Here is an 11,440-nt window from a genome sequence, read left to right as displayed (position 1 = left end):
TAGTCCCACACCAGACTAACACCTCTAGTCCCACACCAGACTAACACCTCCTCTAGTCCCACACCACTGTAACACCTCTAGTCCCGCACCAGACTAACACCTCCTCTAGTCCCACACTAGACTAACACCTCCTCTAGTCCCACACTAGACTGTAACACCTCCTCTAGTCCCACACTAGACTGTAACACCTCCTCTAGTCCCGCACCAGACTGTAACACACCTCCTCTAGTCCCGCACCAGACTGTAACACCTCCTCTAGTCCCACACCAGACTGTAACACCTCCTCTAGTCCCACACCAGACTAACACCTCTAGTCCCGCACCAGACTGTAACACCTCCTCTAGTCCCGCACCAGACTAACACCTCCTCTAGTCCCACACCAGACTGTAACACCTCCTCTAGTCCCACACCAGACTAACACCTCCTCTAGTCCTGCACCAGACTGTAACATCTCCTCTAGTCCCACACCAGACTAACACCTCCTCTAGTCCCACACCAGACTAACACCTCCTCTAGTCCCACACCAGACTAACACCTCCTCTAGTCCCACACCAGACTGTAACACCTCTAGTCCCACACCAGACTGTAACACCTCCTCTAGTCCCACACTAGACTAACACCTCCTCTAGTCCCACACCAGACTGTAACACCTCCTCTAGTCCCGCACCAGACTAACACCTCCTCTAGTCCCACACCAGACTAACACCTCCTCTAGTCCCACACCAGACTGTAACACCTCCTCTAGTCCCGCACCAGACTAACACCTCCTCTAGTCCCACACTAGACTGTAACACCTCCTCTAGTCCCACACCAGACTGTAACACCTCCTCTAGTCCCACACCAGACTGTAACACCTCCTCTAGTCCCACACCAGACTAACACCTCCTCTAGTCCCACACCAGACTAACACCTCCTCTAGTCCCACACCAGACTGTAACACCTCCTCTAGTCCCACACCAGACTGTAACACACCTCCTCTAGTCCCACACCAGACTGTAACACCTCCTCTAGTCCCACACCAGACTAACACCTCCTCTAGTCCCACACCAGACTAACACCTCCTCTAGTCCCACACCAGACTAACACCTCCTCTAGTCCCACACCAGACTGTAACACCTCCTCTAGTCCCACACCAGACTGTAACACACCTCCTCTAGTCCCACACCAGACTGTAACACCTCCTCTAGTCCCACACCAGACTAACACCTCCTCTAGTCCCACACCAGACTAACACCTCCTCTAGTCCCACACCAGACTGTAACACCTCCTCTAGTCCCACACCAGACTGTAACACCTCTAGTCCCACACCAGACTGTAACACCTCCTCTAGTCTCACACCAGACTGTAACACCTCCTCTAGTCCCACACCAGACTAACACCTCCTCTAGTCCCACACCAGACTGTAACACCTCCTCTAGTCCCGCACCAGACTAACACCTCCTCTAGTCCCGCACCAGACTGTAACACCTCCTCTAGTCCCACACCAGACTGTAACACCTCCTCTAGTCCCGCACCAGACTGTAACATCTCCTCTAGTCCCGCACCAGACTGTAACACCTCCTCTAGTCCCGCACCAGACTGTAACACCTCCTCTAGTCCCGCACCAGACTGTAACACACCTCCTCTAGTCCCGCACCAGACTGTAACACCTCCTCTAGTCCCACACCAGACTGTAACACCTCCTCTAGTCCCACACCAGACTAACACCTCTAGTCCCACACCAGACTAACACCTCCTCTAGTCCCACACCACTGTAACACCTCTAGTCCCGCACCAGACTAACACCTCCTCTAGTCCCACACTAGACTAACACCTCCTCTAGTCCCACACTAGACTGTAACACCTCCTCTAGTCCCACACTAGACTGTAACACCTCCTCTAGTCCCGCACCAGACTGTAACACACCTCCTCTAGTCCCGCACCAGACTGTAACACCTCCTCTAGTCCCACACCAGACTGTAACACCTCCTCTAGTCCCACACCAGACTAACACCTCTAGTCCCGCACCAGACTGTAACACCTCCTCTAGTCCCGCACCAGACTAACACCTCCTCTAGTCCCACACCAGACTGTAACACCTCCTCTAGTCCCACACCAGACTAACACCTCCTCTAGTCCTGCACCAGACTGTAACATCTCCTCTAGTCCCACACCAGACTAACACCTCCTCTAGTCCCACACCAGACTAACACCTCCTCTAGTCCCACACCAGACTAACACCTCCTCTAGTCCCACACCAGACTGTAACACCTCTAGTCCCACACCAGACTGTAACACCTCCTCTAGTCCCACACTAGACTAACACCTCCTCTAGTCCCACACCAGACTGTAACACCTCCTCTAGTCCCGCACCAGACTAACACCTCCTCTAGTCCCACACCAGACTAACACCTCCTCTAGTCCCACACCAGACTGTAACACCTCCTCTAGTCCCGCACCAGACTAACACCTCCTCTAGTCCCACACTAGACTGTAACACCTCCTCTAGTCCCACACCAGACTGTAACACCTCCTCTAGTCCCACACCAGACTGTAACACCTCTAGTCCCACACCAGACTAACACCTCCTCTAGTCCCACACCAGACTGTAACACCTCCTCTAGTCCCACACCAGACTAACACCTCCTCTAGTCCCACACTAGACTGTAACACCTCCTCTAGTCCCACACCAGACTGTAACACCTCCTCTAGTCCCACACCAGACTGTAACACCTCCTCTAGTCCCACACCAGACTAACACCTCCTCTAGTCCCACACTAGACTGTAACACCTCCTCTAGTCCCACACCAGACTGTAACACCTCCTCTAGTCCCACACCAGACTGTAACACCTCCTCTAGTCCCACACCAGACTAACACCTCCTCTAGTCCCACACCAGACTGTAACACCTCCTCTAGTCCCACACCAGACTAACACCTCCTTTAGGCCCGCACCAGACTGTAACACCTCCTCTAGTCCCACACCAGACTAACACCTCCTCTAGTCCCACACCAGACTAACACCTCCTTTAGGCCCGCACCAGACAGTAACGCCTCCTCTAACATCTCACACTCCATCTAACTATGGCTGCTGTGTTCCTCATCTAACTGGGGTTAAGTTGCTGTGTGATGAATAGGTAGTGTTATGTTTCCGTGTTGATGAATAGGTAGTGGGATAACAAGACTGCATCAAACTTTTGCACTTGTGAAGAGTGTTTAAAATGGCATGTTTCTGAAAAATGTCTTGTGTGTAATTATGTTTATAAAAGTGATCATGACTAGTACTACCAATGACTCATATTGTCTTTAATTGAACATAGAGACTCCATTCAGCTGTATAAAACACAGGTCAGCAACCTTCCATTTCTTCAGTGAAGTTACAGGAACCGTTTTTAACCAAAGGTTCAGTCTCAGACAAGCCCTATGTACAGACACACTGACCTATTACATTGTATTGCTAATCTAAGATGCTCATTGCAACAGATATGTACAGTGCATTCGATAAGTATTCAGACCCCTTGACCTTTTCCACATTTTGTTACATTACAGCCTTATTCTAAAATTGAATTTAAAAAAAAATCCCTTATCAATCTACACACAATACCCAATAATGACAAAGCAAAAACTGTTTTTTTAGATGAAAGAAATTCTGACCCTTTACTCAGTACTTTGTTGAAACACCTTTGGCAGCAATTAGAGCTTTGAGTCTTCTTGGGTATGACGCTACAAGCTAAGCACCCCTGTATTTGGGGAGTTTCTCCCATTCTTCTCGGCAGATCCTCTCAAGCTCTGTCAGGTTGGATGGGGAGCGTCGCTGCACAGCTATTTTCAGGTCTCTCCAGAGATATTCAATCGGGTTCAAGTCCGGGCTCTGGCTGGGCCACTCAAGGACATTCAGAGACTTGTCCTGAAGCCACTCCTGCATTGTCTTGGTTGTGTGATTAGGGTCGTTGTTCTGTCTGAGGTCCCGAGTGCTCTGGACCAGGTTTTCGTCAATGATCTCTCTGTACTTTGCTCCGTTCATCTTTGCCTCAACCCTGGCTAGTCTCCCAGTCCCTGCCACTGAAAAACATATCCTCATGCCACCACCATGCTTCACCGTAGAGATGGTGTCAGGTTTCCTCCAGACTTGACGCTTGGCATTCAGGCTAAAGAGTTCAATCTTGGTTTCATAAGACCAGAGAATCTTGTTTCTCATGGTCTGAGAGTCTAGGTGCCTTTTGGCAAACTCCAAGCGGGCTGTCATGTGCCTTTTACTGAGGAGTGGCATCCGTCTGACCACTACAATAATGGCCTGATTGGTGGAGTGCTGCAGAGATGGTTGTCCCTCTGGAAGGTTGTCCCATCCCCACAGAGGTACTCTGGGGCTCTGTCAGAGTGACTATCGGGTACTTGGTGACCTCCCTGACCAAGGCCCTTCTCCCCTGATTGCTCAGTTTGGCCGGGCTGCCAGCTCTAGGAAGAGTCTTGGTGGTTCCAAACTTCTTCCATTAAAGACTGATGAAAGCCACTGTGTTCTTGGGGACCTTCAATACTGCAAACATTTTTTGGTACCCTTCCCCAGATCTGTTTCTTGACAAAATCCTGTCTCCGAGCTCTACGGACAATCCCTTCGACCTCAGAGCCTGGTTTTTGCTCTAACATGCACTGTCAACTGTGGGACCTTATATAGACAGGTGTGTGCCTTTCCAAATCATGTCCAATCAATTGAATTTACCACAAGTGGACTCCAATCAAGTTGTAGAAACATCTCAAGGATGATCAACGAAAACAGGATGTCCCTGAGCACAATTTCGAGCCTTATCGCAAAGGGTCTGAAGACTTACATAATTAAGATATTTCAGTTAATTTTTTTGAAACTGTTTTCGCTTTGTCATTAAGGGGTGTAAATGAGGATTTTTTTCATTTTATTTAATACATTTTAGATTAAGGCTGTAACGTAACAAAATGTGGGAAAAGTCCAGGGGTCTGAATATTTCTGACGGCGCTGTATATTGCTACGTTGAGTGTGTCACACAGATTCGTACTCGGTCTCCCAGGCGGTGTATTTGTCTGTAAGGTTCCTGGCCGAGGGTTTGGTGTGAGCGATCACCTCCAGAAAGTCCTCTGTTGCCACAGTTTCCAGGTGAATGACAGGCATGTTGCAGCTCCCTGTAAGGGGAGGAGAGGTATTAATAACGGATAGGCATGTTGCAGCTCCCTGTAAGGGGAGGAGAGGTATTAATAACGGATAGCCGTCCTATCACCACGGCCATCATTTTATATTCATTTCCAGATGATTCTACATGCTAAATCTACTGCACACAGCCAAGTGCTACTGAAAAACGAAATCCTCAATTTTTTATTGTCAAAACCGGAGTTTTCAGCTGAGTAAAAATGACAATGTAACCCTGCTGGTGGCTCTGCAGAGCCTCAAATATCTTCCTGACTGGTCACACGGCTGTTTCCTTACCCTGCTGGTGGCTCCCTAGAGCATCTAATATCTTCCTGACTGGTCACATGGCTGTTTCCTTACCCTGCTGGTGGCTCTGCAGAGCCTCAAATATCTTCCTGACTGGTCACACGGCTGTTTCCTTACCCTGCTGGTGGCTCTGCAGAGCCTCAAATATCTTCCTGACTGGTCACATGGCTGTTTCCTTACCCTGCTGGTGGCTCTGCAGAGCCTCAAATATCTTCCTGACTGGTCACATGGCTGTTTCCTTACCCTGCTGGTGGCTCTGCAGAGCCTCAAATATCTTCCTGACTGGTCACACGGCTGTTTCCTTACCCTGCTGGTGGCTCTGCAGAGCCTCAAATATCTTCCTGACTGGTCACATGGCTGTTTCCTTACCCTGCTGGTGGCTCCCTAGAGCATCTAATATCTTCCTGACTGGTCACATGGCTGTTTCCTTACCCTGCTGGTGGCTCCCTAGAGCATCAAATATCTTCCTGACTGGTCACATGGCTGTTTCCTTACCCTGCTGGTGGCTCTCCAAAGCATCAAATATCTTCCTGACTGGTCTCATGGCTGCTTCTTTACACACCAGCCTGATATCAGACCCAGAGTATCCTTCCATCGCCTAGAATATACAGATATTAGTATTAATATATCAAGATAACATCTATTACTACTATTACTACTACAACTAGCTAACTTACTATGATACAAGATAACATCTATTACTACTACAACTAGCTAACTTACTATGATACAAGATAACATCTATTACTACTATTACTACTACAACTAGCTAACTTACTATGATACAAGACAACATCTATTACTACTACAACTAGCTAACTTACTATGATACAAGATAACATCTATTACTACTATTACTACTACAACTAGCTAACTTACTATGATACAAGATAACATCTATTACTACTATTACTATAGCATTTTAATTAACAGGTGCGCCTTGTTAAAAGTTAATTTGTAGAATTTATTTCCTTCTTAATGAGCCAATCAGTTGTGTTGTGACAAGGTAGGGGTGGTGTACAGAAGAAGCCTGTTTGGTAAAAGACCAAGTCCATATTATGGCAAGAACAGCTTTTTAGTAGTCAATCATATAGTCAACAGATGTGAGATCCCCCTGTTCCTTTCCCCTACCTGTGCTAGCGTCTCATAGGCCAGCTCGGTGCGTAGCTCCACCCCTCCAGTGCAGCTGAGTGGAGGCAGCCAATGAGAGACCATGGCCTGTCGGGCAGGGCCAGAGGGAAGGCCAACCAGAATCCTTTTCTCCAGACGTCTCAGCATGGCATGATCCAGCTCCCTGAGAAGACAGAGGGAGAAACCTCTTCTGTTACCGAGCCCACATGCCATACTACCTCTAACCCTCCTGACCCTGTAGGTGTTGAACCCTGAGGCTGCCAGGACAAACACCAGGTCCTACCAGGGCAGGTTAGAGGCTGCCAGGACAAACACCAGGACCTACCAGGGCAGGTTAGAGGCTGCCAGGACAAACACCAGGTCTCACCAGGGCAGGTTAGAGGCTGCCAGGACAAACACCAGGTCTCACCAGGGCAGGTTAGAGGCTGCCAGGACAAACACCAGGACCTACCAGGGCAGGTTAGAGGCTGCCAGGACAAACACCAGGACCTACCAGGGCAGGTTAGAGGCTGCCAGGACAAACACCAGGACCTACCAGGGCAGGTTAGAGGCTGCCAGGACAAACACCAGGTCTCACCAGGGCAGGTTAGAGGCTGCCAGGACAAACACCAGGACCTACCAGGGCAGGTTAGAGGCTGCCAGGACAAACACCAGGACCTACCAGGGCAGGTTAGAGGCTGCCAGGACAAACACCAGGACCTACCAGGGCAGGTTAGAGGCTGCCAGGACAAACACCAGGACCTACCAGGGCAGGTTAGAGCCTGCCAGGACAAACACCAGGACCTACCAGGGCAGGTTAGAGGCTGCCAGGACAAACACCAGGTCCTACCAGGGCAGGTTAGAGGCTGCCAGGACAAACACCAGGACCTACCAGGGCAGGTTAGAGGCTGCCAGGACAAACACCAGGACCTACCAGGGCAGGTTAGAGGCTGCCAGGACAAACACCAGGACCTACCAGGGCAGGTTAGAGGCTGCCAGGACAAACACCAGGACCTACCAGGGCAGGTTAGAGGCTGCCAGGACAAACACCAGGTCCTACCAGGGCAGGTTAGAGCCTGCCAGGACAAACACCAGGACCTACCAGGGCAGGTTAGAGGCTGCCAGGACAAACACCAGGACCTACCAGGGCAGGTTAGAGGCTGCCAGGACAAACACCAGGACCTACCAGGGCAGGTTAGAGGCTGCCAGGACAAACACCAGGACCTACCAGGGAAGGTTAGAGGCTGCCAGGACAAACACCAGGACCTACCAGGGCAGGTTAGAGGCTGCCAGGACAAACACCAGGACCTACCAGGGCAGGTTAGAGGCTGCCAGGACAAACACCAGGACCTACCAGGGCAGGTTAGAGGCTGCCAGGACAAACACCAGGACCTACCAGGGCAGGTTAGAGGCTGCCAGGACAAACACCAGGACCTACCAGGGCAGGTTAGAGGCTGCCAGGACAAACACCAGGACCTACCAGGGCAGGTTAGAGGCTGCCAGGACAAACACCAGGACCTACCAGGGCAGGTTAGAGGCTGCCAGGACAAACACCAGGACCTACCAGGGAAGGTTAGAGGCTGCCAGGACAAACACCAGGTCCTACCAGGGCAGGTTAGAGGCTGCCAGGACAAACACCAGGACCTACCAGGGCAGGTTAGAGGCTGCCAGGACAAACGCCAGGTCTTACCAGGGTAGGTTAGGGTTAGACTGACCAGGGTAGGTTAGGGTTAGACTGACCAGGGTAGGTTAGGGTTAGACTGACCAGGGTAGGTTAGGGTTAGACTGACCAGGGTAGGTTAGGGTTAGACTGACCAGGGTAGGTTAGGGTTAGACTGACCAGGGTAGGTTAGGGTTAGACTGACCAGGGTAGGTTAGGGTTAGACTGACCAGGGTAGGTTAGGGTTAGACTGACCAGGGTAGGTTAGGGTTAGACTGACCAGGGTAGGTTAGGGTTAGACTGACCAGGGTAGGTTAGGGTTAGACTGACCAGGGTAGGTTAGGGTTAGACTGACCAGGGTAGGTTAGGGTTAGACTGACCAGGGTAGGTTAGGGTTAGACTGACCAGGGTAGGTTAGATGCTGCCAGGACAAACACCAGATCATCAGATCGGGCCAGTCCATCCATCTGGACCAAAAGCTCCGTCTTCATCCTTCTGCTGCCCTCGTGCTCTCCTCTGGACCAGGACAGCAACACAGAGAACAGAGAGCTGCATTAGTAACACAGAGAACTGCATTAGTAACACAGAGAACTGCATTAGTAACACAGAGAACTGCATTAGTAACACAGAGAACTGCATTAGTAACACAGAGAACTGCATTAGTAACACAGAGAGCTGCATTAGTAACACAGAGAGCTGCATTAGTAACACAGAGAACTGCATTAGTAACACAGAGAACTGCATTAGTAACACAGAGAACTGCATTAGTAACACAGAGAACTGCATTAGTAACACAGAGAGCTGCATTAACTCACCCTCCCCTCTCTCTCTGTAACTCACCCTCCCCTCTCTCTCTGTAACTCACCCTCCCCTCTCTCTCTGTAACTCACCCTCCCCTCTCTCTCTGTAACTCACCCTCCCCTCTCTCTCTGTAACTCACCCTCCTCTCTCTCTGTAACTCACCCTCCCCTCTCTCTCTGTAACTCACCCTCCCCTCTCTCTCTGTAACTCACCCTCCCCTCTCTCTCTCTAACTCACCCTCCCCTCTCTCTCTGTAACTCACCCTCCCTCTCTCTCTCTGTAACTCACCCTCCTCTCTCTCTCTGTAACTCACCCTCCCCTCTCTCTCTGTAACTCACCCTCCCCTCTCTCTCTGTAACTCACCCTCCCCCTCTCTCTCTAACTCACCCTCCCCTCTCTCTCTGTAACTCACCCTCCCCTCTCTCTCTGTAACTCACCCTCCTCTCTCTCTCTTAACTCACCCTCCCCTCTCTCTGTAACTCACCCTCCCCTCTCTCTAACTCACCCTCCCCTCTCTCTGTAACTCACCCTCCCCTCTCTCTCTGTAACTCACCCTCCCCTCTCTCTCTCTAACTCACCCTCCCTCTCTCTCTCTAACTCACCCTCCCCTCTCTCTCTCTAACTCACCCTCCCCTCTCTCTCTCTAACTCACCCTCCCTCTCTCTCTCTCTAACTCACCCTCCCCTCTCTCTCTGTAACTCACCCTCCCTCTCTCTCTCTAACTCACCCTCCCCTCTCTCTCTAACTCACCCTCCCCTCTCTCTCTCTAACTCACCCTCCTCTCTCTCTCTCTCTCTAACTCACCCTCCCCTCTCTCTCTCTAACTCACCCTCCTCTCTCTCTCTCTCTCTAACTCACCCTCCCTCTCTCTCTCTCTCTCTCTAACTCACCCTCCCCTCTCTCTCTCTAACTCACCCTCCCCTCTCTAACTCACCCTCCCCTCTCTCTCTCTCTAACTCACCCTCCCCTCTCTCTCTCTCTAACTCACCCTCCCCTCTCTCTCTCTCTAACTCACCCTCCCCTCTCTCTCTCTCTAACTCACCCTCCCCTCTCTCTCTCTCTGTAACTCACCCTCCCCTCTCTCTCTCTCTGTAACTCACCCTCCCCCTCTCTCTCTCTCTGTAACTCACCCTCCCCTCTCTCTCTCTCTGTAACTCACCCTCCCTCTCTCTCTCTCTGTAACTCACCCTCCCCTCTCTCTCTTAACTCACCCTCCCCTCTCTCTCTAACTCATCCTCCCCTCTCTCTCTAACTCACCCTCCCCTCTCTCTCTGTAACTCACCCTCCCTCTCTCTCTGTAACTCACCCTCCCCCTCTCTCTGTAACTCACCCTCCCTCTCTCTCTGTAACTCACCCTCCCTCTCTCTCTCTAACTCACCCTCCCTCTCTCTCTCTAACTCACCCTCCCCTCTCTCTCTCTAACTCACCCTCCTCTCTCTCTCTCTAACTCACCCTCCCCTCTCTCTCTCTAACTCACCCTCCCCTCTCTCTCTCTAACTCACCCTCCCCTCTCTCTCTCTAACTCACCCTCCCCTCTCTCTCTCTAACTCACCCTCCCCTCTCTCTCTCTAACTCACCCTCCCCCTCTCTCTCTCTAACTCACCCTCCCCTCTCTCTCTAACTCACCCTCCCCTCTCTCTCTCTAACTCACCCTCCCCTCTCTCTCTGTAACTCACCCTCCCCTCTCTCTCTGTAACTCACCCTCCCCTCTCTCTCTGTAACTCACCCTCCCCTCTCTCTCTGTAACTCACCCTCCCCTCTCTCTCTGTAACTCACCCTCCCCTCTCTCTCTGTAACTCACCCTCCCCTCTCTCTCTGTAACTCACCCTCCCTCTCTCTCTAACTCACCCTCCCCTCTCTCTCTCTAACTCACCCTCCCCTCTCTCTCTCTAACTCACCCTCCCCTCTCTCTCTCTAACTCACCCTCCCCTCTCTCTCTCTAACTCACCCTCCCCTCTCTCTCTCTAACTCACCCTCCCCTCTCTCTCTCTAACTCACCCTCCCCTCTCTCTCTCTAACTCACCCTCCCTCTCTCTCTCTAACTCACCCTCCTCTCTCTCTCTCTAACTCACCCTCCCCTCTCTCTCTGTAACTCACCCTCCCCTCTCTCTCTAACTCACCCTCCCCTCTCTCTCTCTAACTCACCCTCCCCTCTCTCTCTCTAACTCACCCTCCCCTCTCTCTCTCTAACTCACCCTCCCCTCTCTCTGTAACTCACCCTCCCCTCTCTCTGTAACTCACCCTCCCCTCTCTCTAACTCACCCTCCCCTCTCTCTCTAACTCACCCTCCCCTCTCCCCGTAACTCACCCTCCCCTCTCTCCCCGTAACTCACCCTCCCCTCTCTCTCTAACTCACCCTCCCCTCTCTCTCTAACTCACCCTCCCCTCTCTCTCTAACTCACCCTCCCCTCTCTCTGTAACTCACCCTCC

The 11,440-nt window shown here is 51.3% G+C and overlaps 1 protein-coding gene across 7 annotated transcripts in view; it reads right to left on the bottom strand.

The window, feature by feature from the left end:
* Window positions 1-4,509: 4,509 nt before the first annotated feature.
* katnal2 (katanin p60 subunit A-like 2) overlaps window positions 4,510-11,440 on the bottom strand; it is an 18,955-nt gene continuing 12,024 nt past the window's right edge. For 4 of the 7 annotated variants that reach the window (XM_045692706.1, XM_045692711.1, XM_045692709.1 and 1 more), the window contains 4 exons: window positions 8,615-8,725; window positions 6,571-6,733; window positions 5,935-6,037; window positions 4,517-5,129 (listed from right to left, as the gene is read on the bottom strand). In XM_045692706.1, coding sequence (XP_045548662.1) covers window positions 4,990-5,129; window positions 5,935-6,037; window positions 6,571-6,733; window positions 8,615-8,725 — 517 coding nt within the window. In that variant the 3' untranslated portion in view covers window positions 4,517-4,989. Of the gene's footprint in view, window positions 5,130-5,934; window positions 6,038-6,570; window positions 6,734-8,614; window positions 8,726-11,440 lie in introns of all 7 variants that reach the window. The other 3 variants (XM_045692707.1, XM_045692710.1, XM_045692712.1) reach the window with 2 other exon arrangements.

This window comes from Salmo salar, chromosome ssa13, assembly GCF_905237065.1.
Source record: "Salmo salar chromosome ssa13, Ssal_v3.1, whole genome shotgun sequence".
Taxonomy (NCBI): domain Eukaryota; kingdom Metazoa; phylum Chordata; class Actinopteri; order Salmoniformes; family Salmonidae; genus Salmo; species Salmo salar.
Note: the sequence above shows the minus strand (reverse complement) of the source record. Positions and strands in the feature narration are given on the sequence as shown.